General features: G+C 48.5%; 1 protein-coding gene across 2 annotated transcripts in view; it reads left to right on the top strand.

Moving 5' to 3' along the window:
• Positions 1-15,219, top strand: part of SLC48A1 (solute carrier family 48 member 1) — a 32,335-nt gene extending 17,116 nt beyond the window's left edge. The window contains exons 1-3 of one of the 2 annotated variants that reach the window (XM_075902090.2): positions 542-7,629; positions 9,807-9,974; positions 12,053-15,219. In XM_075902090.2, the coding sequence (XP_075758205.2) occupies positions 7,563-7,629; positions 9,807-9,974; positions 12,053-12,189 (372 nt within the window). In that variant the 5' untranslated portion in view covers positions 542-7,562 and the 3' untranslated portion in view covers positions 12,190-15,219. Of the gene's footprint in view, positions 1-541; positions 7,630-9,806; positions 9,975-12,052 lie in introns of those variants that run through there. The other variant, XM_075902089.2, reaches the window with a different exon arrangement.
• Positions 15,220-17,414: the final 2,195 nt, after the last annotated feature.

Genomic DNA, 17,414 nt, shown 5'->3' with positions numbered 1-17,414 from the left:
CGAGTGCTGTGATGTGCCCAGTGTGGGTAGTCCGGGCACTCCAAGCCAGGACTGCTTTGCAAGCGGGGCACCCCTGAGAACTGTCTGTCCGGGGTGGGGAGTCGGGTCCCTTTAAGCACAGCCCTTCGGCTAGCCTGAGACAGCATCTCCACGCTCTAAGTCCTCCTCTGAATGCCCTGCCGGCACTGCTTCCGGCCATCCTTAAGCCCGGTTCAGGGTCCACTTAATGTGGACATACTAGTTCGAATTAGCAAAACACTAATTCGAACTAGTTTTTAGTTCTAGACGCGTTAGTTCGAATTAGCTTAGTTCGAATTAAGCTAATTCGAACTAAGTTAGTTCGAATTAACGTCCGTTAGTTCGAACTAACTTTCTAGTGTAGACATACCCTAAGAGATTTCTCTTGTGGCCCAGCAGGCGCACCAAAGATCAGAGATTGCCAAATGGAGAGGAAAAGAGTGACAGATTGCATGTGAGTGTGTCATCAGGTACTGTATTGTCAGTAAGTACACTTGCTTAGGAGTTTCAGAACAAAACCCCCCATTCTGAAATGAAATCTGATTCTCGCTCATATAAGCTCTTTTAGGCCTCACCACCTGATACCGAACAGGAAATTCTGTGACTTTTTGGGGTGAGAGGATGGGCATTCAGTCTCCAGATCCATTCAGCCATGGACCTGTGGCCATCACACCAGAATGGGAGACAATGAGCATGAGCACTCAGACCAGGAGCAGCTGTCACTACTGGCTTGGCCCCTCTTCAAATCTAGGTTTGGTTGCCTGGAAATGGGACTCACCATTTCCCAGTACCAGCTCAGAGCCTCCCATTTCCCCCGAGGATCCTTATAGAGTTCATTTTGGTTTGAGACTGTTCTAGAAATCCTGGAGCAATTAGGTGCCATTGGTGTTTTTTCAGCTACTGTACATATTGAAAAAGAATGAATGCCATCCCCTTTGGTGATTGGTCCTGCCATGAGGGCAGAGGACTGGACTCAATGACCTCTCAAGGTCCCTTCCAGTTTTAGTGTTCTGTGATTCTAAACGAACCTTTCTATTGTGCTTACCGGGCAGTGGCTTTTTCTGCTATTGCTCATGTCCAGTATATGTCAGTTATGCCAAGTCTGAATTCACCTGCTCCAGTTTTGATCATACTGCACTTCTTAGCCAGGAGTGTGCTCCAGAAAGTTAACTGTACTGGGAAAGGTATATTTTGTCTCTGCGCTGAAACCCTGGGGATTAGCAATCTAGCTACTTCTCCCTGCTTGTGCGGTCTCCCTTTTTTAGCAGCTGTGTTTCTTGTTACTTAACATTTATTTGTTCTTTACCTTTAGCTTGTAAACACACAGATTTTCATACGGTCTCCCACAGTATTCTTGCCAGCATGTTAAAGAAGTATGGATAGGATAAAGGGACTGTAAGGTGGATAGAAAATTGGCTTAATCGTTGGGCTTGATGTCTGGTTGGTGGTCGGTATCAAGTGGAGTGCCCCAAGAGTCAATTCTGGGGTTGCTTTTGTTCAACATCTTTATTAATGACTTGGATGAGGGGATGGATTTCATCCTCAGCAAATTTACAGATGACACTAAGCTAGGGGGAGAGGTAGATATGCTGGAGGGTAGGGATCAGGTCCAGAGTGATCTAGACCTATTGGAGGATTGAGCCAAAAGAAATCTGATGAGGTTCAACGAGGACAAGTGCAGAGTCCTTAACAGAAGAATCCCAAGCACTGCTACATGCTAGGAACCGACTGACTAAGCAGCAGTTCTGCAGAAAAGTATCTGGGGATTAGAGCGGATGAGAAGCTGGATATGAGTCAACAGTGTGCCCTGGTAGCCAAGAAGGTTAATAGTATATTGGGGTGCATTAGTAGGAGCATTGGCAGCAGATCTAGGGAAGTGATTATTCTGTTTCATTCAGGACTGGTGAGGCCACATCTGGAGTATTGTGTCAAATTCTGGGTCCTCAGTTACAGAAAGGATGTGGACACATTGGAGAGAGTCCAGCGGAAGGCAACAGAAATATGGGGTCTAGAACATAATTTGAGGAGAGGCTGAGGGATTAGGTTTATTTAGACTAGAGAAGAGGGAGGGCGGATTTGATAGCAGCATTCAGTTACCTGAGGGGGGTTCCAGAGAGGATGGAGAGAAGCTGTTCTCAGTGGTGACAAATGACACAACGAGGAGCAATGGTCTCAAATTGTAGTAGGAGAGGTCTAGGTTGGATTTTAGTAAAAACTATTTTATTAGGAGGGTGGTGACACATTGGAATGGGTTACCTACGGAGGGGGTGGAATCTCCATCTCTGAAGATTTTTAAGTCCTGGCTTAACAAAGCCTTGGCTAAGATGATTTAGTTGGGGTTGGTCCTGCTTTTATTAGGGGGTTGGATTCAATGGCATTCTGGTCTCTTCTAACCCTATGATTCTGTGATTCTCAGAGCAGGCATTTTTCTTTCAGCCACATAGGACAAGAGAAATGTGATTAGACCTCTGTGGATTTCTAAGTTCTACTTTCATTGGTTGTATATTTTTCTTGGTTTTGTTTTGTTTTTCTGATGGTTGAGTAAAGTTTCACTAGTAGACTTTAGCTGAATTGCACCTACGTCAGGGGAGTTGTGAACTTGATATGTATTGTTACCTCATACAAATAAGTAGAATCAGTACTAAGGTGGCTAAAAGCAGACTTCTTTTTCAGCTTTACAAAGTGACCAGCTAATCTGATTCTAAGTATGAAAATGTGAGTAGCAAGTGCTGGAAGCAGTCCCTGGCTTATTTGATACAGCAGTAAAATCCTAATTGTCTTCAGTGCAAATTCATTTCCCTGCAGTGTAGTTCTTAGATTCTAGACAGCTGTGCTCTGAGTCCGATTCCAACACTATGTAGTATTTGAAGCATTAGAATGAATTTTACATTTGAATAAATCCTATTAAGGTAGCTAGTCTTGCATCTCACACCTTTCACAGATTTCTAGGTTCTGAATGCAGTGATTGCATTCTTAATTTACAAGGAATCGAGTTATAATGCATTTGTGGAAAACTGTTTGTCACCCTGGGCACTTCATCATTCAAAATTGTATTAATGACTGACCATCAGTTGTAAATAGTTCAGAGCTTTATAAAAAAAATGAATCTAAAATATTATAGTAATTGTATGCAGCCTTAACAGATGTTGCAATTGCTAAAGATTGCTAGGCTTCTGCAGTTATGAAACCCTGTTTCTATGGATAGTGCCAATATGCTGGTTGGTTTGTTTGTTTTTGTTTTGAGAGTCCCAAGTCTGTAACTTGAAAAAGACGAGTAGTCCTATGGCACCTTATAGACTAACGAAAGTATAGGATCATGAGCTTTATTAGATGTTAGAGTGGAAGTAACAGAATCCAAGAGATATGTAACAGCAAAACCTGTCAATTGTATGATCCATGTTAATGAAGCAAATTAAGTGTGTTCCATTCAGAGCTTTTGATGTGAAAATGCAAATGACAAAGGGTTTGTAGTGCATTAACCAGTTAATATCTTTATTCAAGCCCAGGGTAACAGTGTCAGATTTGTAAATCAATTGCAGTTCAGCCATCTCTCTCTCTCTAATTGGATTGTGAAATTCCTTGCAGAATAGTTACTTTTAAATCAATGATTGAGAGTTTGGAGACCTTTAGCATAAACAAATGGAATTCCAGGCTAACACAAATCTTTTAGATTTTTCCATTCAGCATAATGCTAAGGACTGGACTTGGGGTGACTGGAACCTGTTTGCAAGGTTAGTGCAGTACAGCAACATGACCTGAAAGTGTTTAAAGGCAGAGGCCTTTCACATTTAGAAGCAGCCAATGATTTTGGGGGAAGGACTGAGGTATATGTCCGGGCTGGTTGCCAGGAGTCTGAACCCTAAACCCAGAATCATTAGAATTTAGAATCTCTTGTCTCATCAGTATGTGGACACTCTAGGAACCATCCCTAGAGAGAGGGGGGCTGACCACATCTTCCTTGTCACCAAAGTCATGTCAGATTATTCCATGGTTCATAGAGCTAACTGATAATAAATATTGCTAAGTAATTTTTCATGCAGAAAGTGCTGTGTCAAGCCTTGCCTAAGGAGGGAACCAGGTGATTCCTTGTGTGCTGAATCAGTTCCTGTCAGGGGAAAACTCTGTCATCAACTTCTCCTAAGAACAGAAGCTTCATGCTGCAGCAGGAGCACCATGAATCAGCACTTCAAGTAAAATGTGCCTGGTTGTTGTGGGAAAGTGCTTGTTCAGCTGCAGCAATCATGGGGCAATGTTTGAACAGGCAATTTCCCTTTTCTGTGTGTTAAATGTGGTTTGAACTTTTAGCTGCTGACTGCAGAGAACAAGCGTAGTTAATAGGATGTTCAAGGTTAGTAGCTTACATTTCTAAGTGCTAGGTTCTTGTAACAAGCCTAGTATTGTGCTGTTAAAAGCACTGGTCACAATGTTGTGGTCTTCTGTATGTGTCCACAGAGCACAAGAGTTCCCTTCTGTTGAACATATACAGCTCAGTCCTGATCCCTGCTGTGTGTACTGGTGCCGTGTGATGTAAAATCAGCTGTGCAAAAGCACTGGCAGTAGTGGATGTCACAAGATTTACAGCATTAAGCTCTGGAATTGGTAGTGTCTGCGTGCTGTCTGTCCATCCAGACTAACAGGAGACCAACAAGAGGCAAGCATGCCTATCTGATTATACACCAACCCGGGGTGTGATCCCTCATCCATTCACCCAGCATGAAATTGGGCTGAGGGCCCTATGAAAGAGTGAGAATTTTTTTTTTTAAAGGAATCCTGTGCTTAAATTTCCTCTTTATATTGAACTCCCATCCGGTGAGAGAAAAGGGACCCATTTTGCTCTCAGGGCAGGCTGAGGCATAGGTGTGTTGTGTTGCCCAGCTGTCTAAGGCCTAGGCCAACTCTGTATCAGTTGAAAATCTGAGAAATGGAAAATGCAGTCACTAGGACCTTGGCACCTAGCAACCAGAGACCCAAAGGAAGATGGATGAAAGAGGATGTTGTCTGTAGGACCTTTGTCCTGTTTGTGGTAAAAGCTAAATGTTCTTCGCATGCTTGTTGATTCTGTTCTTGGGGTGTGTACGTCCATCAGTGTGGTCATCGGAAGTTTTTGCCTTAGTGGGATCTATAGGGTTGTCAGTGGCATCCGCTGTCTGGAGAGCCATGTTCACAGAGTGGTTTATTAGGTGCCACCGGCCTTACGCCCTGTCAGTTCCTCCTTACTGCCAGAGGTCAGAATACCTTTTCCTGCTTGGCAAGAGCTAGTAGATTTTCTCTGAACTTTGTACATTTTGGTTTTGGTGTGTGTTAAGAACTTGTTAAATGTAGTTGTTTGCAGTTAGTTCACCAGCAGGGCCTTTGCCCCAGGCAGAGCATGCCCAAGTCTCCTGAGTTAAATACCTGCTCGGACTGCGAAGGTCTAAAGCTATTAGTAACCCCATTGCAGCTGCCTTAAGTGCTTCAGGGAGTCACATGTCAATGATTGGTGCCAGATCTGTATCCTTTTGGCCAGGGACCCAGAGGAAGTGGGGTATCCATCTGAAGGCTCTGCTGATGAGGTCCACCCTTCATCCAGCTTCCGAGCCAGCCTGCCAAGTTGTACCAAGCATCTCGGCCTCCATGTGCCGTGCATACCAGCACCTGGCTCCTCCTGGTGTGCTCCCCATCACCGGTGCTGAAGAAAGGCTAAGAAACACACCCCAGCACCAAGCAAAAAGACCCAGGGGTTGGGGTTATCAAATGAGGGACCCAGATCAAGCTGCTCTGGAGCCTCGTTGGAGCTCCCAGCTCTCTCAAAGGTCTGCCACTAGCTCCGGGGAGCAGTGTAACCCACGTCCCTGTTGGCACTGTCATCCTCGCAGGCACAGATAGAGCAGAGGTCTCCACCCATGCCGCTAACGACTTGGGTGCAACAGAACTCAGCTAAGGCTCCTCAAGAGGGCAAGCAAGCTGCTAAGACCCCTCAAGGGAAGGGGAGAAGAGGTGAGACTCTCAGTAGCTCACTGCAGGTTCCAGGACAGGTGCAAGACTCGCCCTAAAGTCACCCAGACAAATGTCAAGATCCCTTCATCCCTCCTCCTGTACAGAAAGAGCCCTCTCCATGTTCTTCCCAGCACCGATCATCCTCCCATCAGTCATCTTCTTAATGCTGGTGCTGATTACCAGCTGTGTGGGAGAATCCCCTGTCTCTGTTCTGGTCTCCACAGCATCTCTTCTTGTCAGTTGCTGGTAGGCACTGCCAGCAAGTAGACGCAGATTCCTTTGGCAGCCCATTGCCCAAATCCCATCCATTAGATTGGGCACTTGGGCCATGTGTGGTGTTGCAGTGGCAGCATGGCCATGTGGGGAATACTGGTAATGACAGTGTTCCCCACTGCAACGCTCTTCGGTCTGCAGTACTGCTGGCACCAGGCTGTGAGCCAGGGAGCCATTCCAAGGTCGGGCCAGAGGAGCCTGTGCCCACACTTAAGCCTCCCTTCTCCTGTGGTGGTCGAACCTCTGGAATTCTTTCCGGAAGCCCAGTCTTCCTCCCCGTCCTGGGGCCATGGAGGGCTAGCCCACCAGATCGTTTCAAGGAGCATCAGGCCCTATTTTGGCAGGTGTCCAAGAATTTGGGCCCAGAAGTACAAGAGATGGTGGATTAGGAGAATACCTTCTTTAATGCCTCTAACCCACCCAGGTTACCTTACTGGTACATGAAGGGATCTTTAAAATCACCAAGGACCTCTGACAACCCCCTTTTTCCATCCCTCCCATCCCCAAAAGAGTCGAGAAGAAGGGCTTTGTTCCAGCCAAAGGATTTAACAGCTATAAACCCACCCACCCCTGAGCTCACTGGTTGTGTCTTTGGTCAATGAGAAAGACAGACATGGTCATACCTCCTTGACTCCCAAGAACACAAAATTTAAAAGACTCTATCACTTTGGGGGGGAAATTTATTCAACAGCCAACTTACCATTTCAGGTGATGAATCGGCAGTTATAATTTTAACCTCTGGGGCACTGCGCAAGTTCCAGGAGTCTCTTCCGCAGGGTCTGGCCCAGGAATTTGGTGGCCTGGTAGAGGAGAGCATTGTGGTAATCGGGCACGCCCTGCAAATAGCCCGGGATGTGGCAGACTCAGTAGCTCAGGTTGTTTCTTTGGAGTAAGAAGGTGCAGTTCGTGACTCTGGTGAGTGGGCCTTTTGCAGGAGATGCAGGCCTCAATTCAAGACCTGCCTTTTGATGGGATTGGTCTCTTCTCTGAGCAGACAGGAGCCAGGCTGCCTGGGTTAAACTCCAAGCTTGCTTCCGAGGATGCTGTTTGTGAATCACCTAGAATGGAATCAGCGTGAGCACGCACTCAGAGGGAAAAACAATTGCCCGCCTTTTCAAAACGTCTTCAAGATGTGTGGCTTATGTCCATTCCATTGCCCATCCTCCTGCCTCTGCCGGAGTTGTCGCCAAGAGGGAACTGAGAGGGCATAGGGCTTGCTGCATAAGCACAGCACTCCAAAGGGCGCCACAGCTGACCCGACGGATACTGCTAAGGAAAAAATTCTCCCAACAGCCATGCATGTGGGCATACACACACCTAGATTGGAATGGACAACACCTCTCCATGAACAATTACAAAACGGTGGGTAACTGTTTAATATGTAGTGAAAGAGAAAGGACAGTCTAATAGTCAAGACCACCATGGAAAACTGCAGTCTATCTCAGCTTCTGCCACAGAGTTCCTATGTGATCTTGGGCAAGTCACTTAAATTTTTCACAAGTGGCATCTAATCTAGCATGCATCATTTGCCAGTGCCCAATTTGAGACACTGTAGGCCAGATATATAGAAGTGGTGAGTGAGTATGCACTGCTGCATGTGTGTAATTCATGTGCCATTCATAATTTTAATTTTTTGCAGAAAATAGCTTCTGCTGAAAAGTTGCTGCATTTTTCCCTTTTGTGTGCGCGATGGCCAGGATTGCTGCTCTGTTCTAGTGCAAGCCCCAGCCAGGATCAGGGAGAGAGTGAGCCTGCCTTCTTCACAGTGCCTGTCGGGCCAGTTCAGGAGACTGGCTATGGAGAGACAGACAGCATCGGGCTTCTGGGGATCGTAGGCAGGGGCTCATAAGGGCTAGTGAGGGAGGACAGACTGAGGCAGGGACTAAATGGGAGTGGTCGTGCGGGGTCACAGAGGGGAGGGAGGTACAGGGCCACATGGGCAGAGGGCAAGGGGGATGGCTCTGGGGGGGCACAGGGACATGAGGACAGAGCAGATGTGCTTGCCTGAATGAATGGGAGAGGCTAGAGGTCATCCAGTGTCTGCAGGGGGATGCTCCATAACAATCTCTTCTCCACCCCCAAAAAAACCAATTCCGTACTTTTCCCACCCATACCCTCAACCTTTAAAGTTCATACGCAGGCAGCCTCCCAGCAATTACTTCCCTCTCCCTGAGCTCCTCCATTACCCCGACACCCCAGCCTTTGCACTGCTTCTGAGGGGTGTGGGATATGTATTGTAGTTTAAATGAATCATTACTCAGTTCTGTATTAATATGCCAAGTAAGGAATGGCTTTGTCAAAAACATTGCCTGAATTTTTTGTCTGTATTGTTACAGACATACTTGCTGACAGATATTCTGAAATAAATTACCACAGTAATTGAAACTGGTGTGATTGTATTGTTTTTAACAAATAAAATACGCAGAATTTTAAAATATTGTGTGCAGAATTTGTAATGTTTGTGGTGCAGAATTCCCTCCAGATAAAGTGAAGTCCATTGGAACTATGCTTTGAACAGCTAGGCTACGTCTACACTGGCCCCAAATTCCGGAAAAGGGATGCAAAGCAGGTAAGTCAGAATACAGAAATCCACGGGGGATTTAAATATCCCCCGCGGATTTAAATAAACATGTCCGCCGCTTTTTTTCCGGCTTGGGGAAAAGCCGGAAAAAAGCGTCTAGACTGGCGCGATCCTCCGGAATAAAGCCCTTTTCCGGAGGATCTCTTATTCCTACCTGAGGAATTCCTACCTAGGAATAAGAGATCCTCCGGAAAAGGGCTTTATTCCGGAGGATCGCGCCAGTCTAGACGCTTTTTTCCGGCTTTTCCCCAAGCCGGAAAAAAAGCGGCGGACATGTTTATTTAAATCCGCGGGGGATATTTAAATCCCCCGCGGATTTCTGTATTCTGACTTACCTGCTTTGCATCCCTTTTCCGGAATTTGGGGCCAGTGTAGACGAAGCCCTAACGTTTAACGATGCTAAATATGTTAACAGATCAGGCCTCGAGTGTCTCCATTTTGGCAACCAAAATTAGTGGGCATGTGACAGTTTTGGCTTTAATTCTGTGCTTCAGTTCCCCAGGTAGAAAAAGAGTTAATAACACTGTTTAATGTTTTGATGCACTGAACTACTTCTGAAGTATCCATACTGTGGTGAAAAACCCTAACCATACCCAGGAAGAAATTAATCTTTGTATGCAGGGCTGAGTTTGCACCAGTGTGTGTGAAATAAGACGTGGGGTCAAGCATTGAATGTGGAATATAAAAAGTTATTGAATAACTACCTGTTCTTTAGTGAGTCTTGGTCCTGTGGAAAAAGTGTGAGCCTCTGTAATTGGTCTGTTTCGTAATGCATTCACTCAAGAGACTCCATTAGGGTTGCATAACCAACCTTAATTCTAGCATTTCCTAGCTTTGGAGCTCTTGACTTTGAAGCTTTAATGTTCTTACTGTAGCTTTTGGCTGTAACTCGCTGTATATTTGTTTGTGCTGCCATGTGATCCGTTATTCTGATTCCCCTTGCTGTTTAATTGAGCAGGTGTTCTGGCGCTCTGGGCCCTAATCACGCATGTGATGTATGTGCAGGATTACTGGAGGACCTGGTTAAAAGGGCTGAGGTTTTTCCTCTTCATCGGGATCCTCTTCTCTGCTCTCTCCATGGTGGGATTTTGCACATTCCTTGTTCTGGCCATCACCAAACACCAGTGTAAGTATATAGTGTCCCAGAAATGATCAGGGGGAGGGGAAGGAGAGGGGCTGGAATTAATGGGATTGTAGAGGGGAGAACAGGCACAAGTTAGTGACAGTGAGTCCATGGCAGAGCTGGAGCTGGCACAGAGGCATGCCCAGAATCGTTCTCCTTCAGTAAGCCAACTTGTGGGGCCGTGTTACAGGGGTGGGGCTTGCACACGCCATATTGACCAGATGCGACTAGGGATGTAAAATCTCAGTTAATCTGTTAACCAACTAAATGTTAGGTTGACCTAATGTTTAACTGGTTAACTGACTGAGCGGGATCCGGGCTGGGGACTGCTCCAGCCTGGCAGAAGTAGCTCCCACCCTCACTGGGGCTGTCGTCGACTCCCAGCCCCGACTGGAACAGCTCCTATTGGCAGCCACCCCCCTGCTACTTCAGCACCCAGAGGTTACCGATGAACCAGAACCAATAAGCATCAAAAGTTAACCAGTTAACTTTCACATCCCTAGATGGAACTCACTTAAAAAACCTGATCCCATTTGTGGTAGTTACAGATAAACATCCATGCAAGCCATCCCATCTGCCAAGGATTGGCAGGGTTATTGGGAACAGATCCTCATTGCTTCCTTTTCTTTAGGAACTCCAATGGAGTTCTGCTGCAGAGAATTGAGGATCTTCTTTCATTGACACATTCGATTGAAATGCCAGAAAATGTTAATTGTGCCCTATTGATCCCGTCCCACCCCAGCAGGATGGTGGGTGTGGGGCAGGGGAGCAGTGAGGGTTAGTGCCTCCTAGTGTGGCTTTGGGCCATGAGGTGCTACTGCTCTAGAAGCAACACTACGTAATGGGTATGCTTTAGTCTGGACTGTACAGCACTTTCCCAATAGAGAAGGTGTTTGCCTGCAGTGTAAGACAGCTGAGGATCGAAGTGTGTGTGAAAGCCTGGTGCTGGACCACCTCTGAGAGACTTGGAGCCTTGTGTTCCTAGGCAAAGGCTCTTGCCATCTCTAGTGCCACGTGTCACTAGCTGTTTTCTGATGAATAACCAAAAATGTTCTCTCTCCTTTTCTTCTCCATGAGCGCTGCACAATATTGGACAGTTGATAAATAAGCATATGCCAGTAGTGTAAGATCCTTCAAGTAGTAATGTAAAGGGTTAACCAGTTACCCAGTAAGCATGAGTCTTACCGGCATGCTTACCGGATAACTGGTTAAACAGATGCCCAGCCTGACCAGAGCATCCCCCCACCCTGGCTGCTCCAGGGTTAACCAGTTACCATAGTGCTTAACCGGTTAACTTTTAAAACAGGAATTAACATCCCTACTTTCCAGCCTGCAGGTTACTTGAATTTCATCATTAGATGCATGCTTATCCCAGTTTGCATTAAAGGATCTGAAATAAGCTTCCAAGCAAGTAATAGCATTCCACTTGAGTCCCTCTGATTAGCATGCCTCGCTCCCATTCCTGCTCTGCAAATATTTACAATTCTCCCGCTGCCGGCCCTTGCCCAGCATGCAGTTCTGGGCTCCTTCCTGTAACGGGCAGGGAAACCCCCTTCTTGCTCTGTGCATGGGGATTCCTCATTTCTCCTCAGAACCTCCAAATCAGAAGCGTTCCTAGCAAGCGGTGGTCTCTTCCGATGGAAAATGGACAAGGGTGTGGCAGCCTGGTCCAGCCTTCTACTCTTGGGCCCCACTTAGCCAGAGGCTGCTGGGTTGGTAACTGCATGATGGTTGTCTTGCTGCAGTCACTGCTTATGCATCTGGAGGGTCCCTGGCAGGAGAAAGGGAATAGTTGCACAGAGTGAGGAAGAGTCACTTTAACCCATGCTCAGAACAGAACTGGGCATGGAGGCTGCTTCCTTGGAGCTCCCATGAGTATCCTGCAGGTTGAGCCTCCAGGACCCACTGCATTTAGAACTGCCACAACAGTGCACGCTGCAGAGCTCGCTGCCTGGAGACAGGAGCAGGTGGCTTCTGTTGAACGAGAGCTTGGAAAGAGGTTCTGCCTGAGACAGCTTTTTATGGTGAGCGTGGAATCTAAGGGGGGACTTTAAATGTAACTGGCTCCTTTTCTTTCCCAGCGCTGGCTGATCCCAGCAGCTATTACCTGTCGTGTGTCTGGAGTTTCATCTCCCTGAAATGGGCTTTCCTGCTCAGCTTATATTCACACCGGTACCGGAATGAGTTTGCAGACATCAGCATCCTCAGTGACTTCTGAAGCATGGACTCGGTCCTGACGGCAGCTCCTAATGTTTGACCGAGCCTATGGATGCCCTGTCTGGCAAGGAGGCTGTGAGAGGCAGAGAGCAGGAGCAGCCCAGCACCATATGACTTGTCTGTCTGCAGTAGGGTTTTTCCTAATTGCTTTTATTCAACCACTTAATTTGGCTAATTATGTCAACCTAGTGTTTTTTTACCCTCCAGGGAGTCCATGTGTCTGCCAGTGAGTCAGGAAGTTCCAGGCACTCACATGCAGCTGGCCTCAATTTGCTATCTGCCGTGCTCTGCTATCGTAGTCCAGTGACTTTCAAAGAGGACAGTTGCAGGTTAGGCTGTGGAGGCAGCACCTGGTTAAGAATTGGGCGTCCAATGAATCACCAGCATGTTCCTGGGGTTGCTTAGCAGGGGGCAATGCCATGTGACAGGAGATCTTTGTTCTCGCAAGGCATTTGAGCAAGGGCTGCATGTTTCCCAGCACTGGGGACGACAAACGTGCTGATACCTCCAAGGCAGCCCCCCAAACCTTCAACATTTCCTTGTGTTTCTTCCTGTAAAGAGTTGGGCTAAGAGGAAGGCATGGTGCCAGCTCTCCCCACTCACTAGAGCGCACACATCGCCTCGTGCAGGCCAGAAGCAAGCAGTGAGCTGTGCAGCGTCAGTCGTATCAAAGGGGGGTCACGGCCTGTGAAAGCCAGGCCTGGAGGAATCAATGCCAGCTCAGCATTGCACCCTGGGCCAGTGTGCTGCATGGCAACCCAGGATCGTGCTCAAAGCAGCAGCACTCGAGAGTGTGGGATGTTGAAAGTGACATGTGGGCAGTGGGTGCGCTGGGCAAAGGGTCTCAGAAGAGTCATGGATGAGTGATTTGTTATTTTAAAGCAGTCTGCCCCTTAGTGGTTGTGAAGCATTTGGAGGGCACTGTATGCACTTATTCTATCTGCCCTGTCACTATGGCCCATTGGTGCTGAGTGGCTCCAGCTAGCGTGGGGGAGAGAAGCAAGAGCTCAGCATGTCTGTGCATCCAGCAAAGGCCTGACCAGCCATGGCTGGCTGCCGCTCCGTGGAGGTGGCTACTGCCTGCTGTAGGCCACCAGCAGTTTGCCTGGGTTGTGAAAGTTCTGCAGACATAAGATAATGCCCCCTCCCTGCTGACCTAAGGCAGGTGAAATTGCTGGTGGCAAACGGGTTGCAGGAGCACAGCAGAGGCTGGGTGCAACCCTGGCACTTCTGCAGGTTTGAAAGTCCAGCAGATCTCCATGGCAAGTGTTACCAGCATAATGCTCTGAATTGATGCCCAGGAACATCACGGGGCCTGCTGAAGGAGTGTCCTACGGAATGTCAGGGAAGTGTCGGGAGGCCCGAGCACAGTGTCAGCTCCTGTGTGACACGGATCACTTGGACACTTAATGATCTTTCACTCTTGGGTTTGGGCCTTGTTAATATTCACCCTGGGAAGCTGCAAACCGCAGGCTGTTGCTTGCTTTCCTTCCCTTGCTCAAGCACATGCTTTCAGGCCAGGGCGGCCCTTGGGTTGCTTTGCAGGGGGTGTCTCAGCAGGTTGCAGCTGGGAGTTCCTTTTCAATAAATGAAAATAGCAGGTGTGTGAGAGTGTTTCTTTGGTGCAAGTGGGTGGGGGCGGGGCAGAGGCACAAGGAACTCCAAGGCCTGGCACGTGGAGAAGTGTCAAAGAATTGGGCTTGACTGCCCCATTATATGTGTCTGCTCCCAGGTCCAGTTGTGAAGTCACTCCTGAGATGGGCTCCAAGAGCTCCTCAGCAAGCCAGAGCAGGGAGCATGTAGAGGAAACGGCCTAGGGGCAGTGAGTAGGCGGTGGAGCAGGTGGGCTGCAGCCGTACCTGTCTGTGCTGTCAGGCCAGCTGTGCTGTAAGGCAGACTTGGTTCTCTGTGCTGCTGTCTGTGCAGTTGTCCACTGAGCAGCTTGCAGTGTCCAATGTAATGTGTGTCTCGCCTTGACATGCCTAACTCAGCTGAATTTCCCAGAAAGTTGTAGTGCCCCTGCCCCCACCGCCACTGCCCTGGCACGGAAGATCAGTACTTCGAGCACTTGGCTGGGTTAATTTTTGGTTAAAGGGTTTTTCAGGCTTTGATTAGATGTAAACCGCTTTCTGTTGGTGGGGCAGAGACCCTACCCACTGACATCAGCCCCAGAGCAGCTTCCAGGGAATGCAAGGAGTGAAGGGCAGGGCAGCAAATGCTGGAGAGACAGGGCCACTGGAAATCCTGAGACCTGCAGGAATGTCTATTGCTGCAGCACTGAAATATCATTGAGGGTGATGTTGGCAACAGGCAGGGTAAGACACCTGGCTGGAGTAGAATGCATGGCCCTGCCCTTATGAGCAAATCTGGCAAGGCAGGGAGGAGGTCGCCTGTGTGTTAGACATCAGAGTTTCCAAGTGGTTTTAAGCTGTAGTAGCATTAGTCTCCCAACTAACAGCTCATGTAGTCCTGCTCCTGAGCACGAAACGCTGCTGATCTCCAACTCAGAGGTTCATCATGACCCTAATGTTACTCTAAAAGTGGAACTGCACCTCCAGTCACTTACTAAATTATCCAGTAGAGAGAGTTTACTCGCCGTGCCTGTTGGCAAAGCCCTTCCATCTAAACTGTATGGGCACCTGCTAGCAGTGTGCCAGGGACTCCTCTCTCAGGTTTATACCCAAAAGGTCCACAGCAGCTCACCCCGAGGTTGTGGGGGATATTTTGTGAGACAGTAACTTTGCTTACAAACAGCCCACTTACTCAGCCCGTCTCCTCCACTGCCTTTGCGCTACAATTTGCACTCGCGTCACGGCTTTTTAAAAGATTGTGTGTGTAAATATATATTTTTACATTGTGTTCATGCTTTGTTTGCACGCTTGGTAAGAATTGGGTCATGTAGCAGAGTGTAATTCATGGGGTAGGGTTCATTTTCATGTATCCCAGCGTGTCCGACGTTGTACTAACCGCACTGTAACTTTGTATGTCACACCATCGTAAGAGCTGAAATACAGAGTTCTCTTTCTCACCAGCCAGTGTGTCCAGAGTGATTACCTGCCCCTGGGCTTGACTCCCTCTCCGGCAGGTTTGCAGAAGTTGCTTTTAAAATGGGCTTTACAAGGAATTTCGAACAGTTGAAATTCCTGTGGATGGGCCTTGGATCGCAAACGGTGAATTTGATCACCTGCACTCAGCTCCCCATCCAGGCTTGCACTCCGCACAGCCTTGTGTGGCAGACGCAGCTCTGCAGAGTGAGCACAGGGACGCAGTCTGCAGCCACAAGGCCCTCAGCACACTCCCAAAGTGGGCGCTCAGGCTTTGACACCCCCCTCCGCCTCAGGCTTCAGCCTGAGCTGCCATCAGGGTGCTGGCGCCGTGGCTACTATACAAGCGCTGGTGTGAGCGCTGTGAAGCCGCGTCTGCCACGCCAGCCCCAAAGCTGTGGACGAGGCCCAAGCGACGTGTCCCATGTCAGACACGTTGCATCTAATGGGCATGAAGAGAAGTTACCCCCTGAGGTAGTCACAGTCTCTGCCTTGGGCAGGGCTGCTACTTTGGCTTGTGCATGTTCAGCTGCTCAGTCCTCAGCACGTAGCCCAGCCTCCGCAACCTCGGCCAGCGCGTCGGCTACAGCACTGTCTCCAGCAGCAGTAAGGCTGCAGGCACTCCAGCCTTAACCTGCCCCAAGTGCCCGCAGAGCAAAGGTGCAGCATGTCCTGACTGGTGTAGCAAGGGGAGCACAGCCCAGCATCCCCCAGCCTGCCACCCCTTCCAGTGTAACCTGGGGAGCTAGTGTTTGCTTCTTAGAACTGCAGCTTTGCATGGGGAAAGGACAGTGGCAGTTAAGACGGGCGGGGCCAGTTGGCTGCTGCTGGAGGAGGGAAGGCTGGATTCCACGCTAATGTCACTGCTGCACCGCTATGCAGCCTGGCCATCAGTTTGTCTGCAGAATCCAAAACCCAGCAGTCCTTTCAATTGTGTTCACTGCATGTCTTTACATATGCCCAGAGCCTTGGAAAGGATGACAAATCCACTGCCCCAGTGTCCCTCTTTGGAAGGAAACCCACCGTGCTGCCCCCCGGATGCTCGTCGGAGAGCAGTGCAGCTGCTGTTGCTTTCTTACAGTTTCACTTACCCTGAAATTGAGGCTCCAGAGATCGGTCTCCTGGGATTCGATTTAGCAGGTGCAGTACAGACCCGCTAAATCGACCAGTGATGGCACCCCTGTGGCCCCAGTACTCCACCAGATTGCAAAGAGTAAGGGAGTTTCTCCCATTTATCTCCCGCAGTGGGGATGCTACAGAAATTCGACTCGAGTGTCGACTTCAGCAATGTTGTTCTCTAGCTGGTGATACATATCTTAAGTCAACTTTCTCCCCTAGTGTAGCCCTGGCCTTAGACAAGGCCTCAGTGCAGCAGGAAGGCTTCAAGAGCTTGGCAGGGTTCTTACAAGGAGCTTCTCTGGCTCACGAGGCCATCCCACCCTGGGAGGGTGCAATGTGCAGGAGAAGCTTTGGTGGTGCTGGTGGAGTGCTGGCTGCCACGGGCTGGGTGCCGTAAAATGGTCCAGTGGGAGTTACACCTTCCTGTGCAACACCAAGTGCTACAACACCTCTTGTAGCCAGTGCTGGGCAAAATGGTCCCTGCTCTGATCACCTCTGAGTTTCTAGGCTCTGGAACGGTCTCAAATCCTTTTCATCCTCTTCTACACCCTTTACTGTCTTATCAGCTTGGCCAGAGCCTGCTGCCAGCCTTTGTTAAACCATGTCTGTCGCTGCTAAGAACCAGGGCAGTTCTTGTTTCTAGTTTCCATTGACCATCCTGACCCTTGAATTGAGAGGTGCCCAGGGGAAAACTGGCCCAACTTGTGGGCATTGCCTTTGCAAGCTCCCCTCATTCCTATCCCTGGTTTAATTCACACACTCCACTGATGATCTTAGACCTCCTTGCTATTCTATTGTTGCAGTCCTGACTGCCAGTCCTGGGATTCCTATAAGGGAGAGCTATCCCTCAATCCTGACCTGCAGCTCTTCCCCTTCTAGCCCTGGATTCCTTATGCATACACCGGTCCCTCTGTACTGGCCTGTTGCATCGTTGCCCCTCCCAATGCTGATAGAACTTTATGGCTTCACCAATATTGGTGGTGAATTCCCTTTGCTTGCTAATAGCAGCCCCTTTGAAATGAAGGCTTGGTCAGGTTTTTCACTTAAAATAGGAAGTCACCAT

Source organism: Pelodiscus sinensis, chromosome 31 (assembly GCF_052426305.1).
Source record: "Pelodiscus sinensis isolate ZL-2025 chromosome 31, ASM5242630v1, whole genome shotgun sequence".
In the NCBI taxonomy this organism is placed as follows: domain Eukaryota; kingdom Metazoa; phylum Chordata; order Testudines; family Trionychidae; genus Pelodiscus; species Pelodiscus sinensis.
Note: the sequence above shows the minus strand (reverse complement) of the source record. Positions and strands in the feature narration are given on the sequence as shown.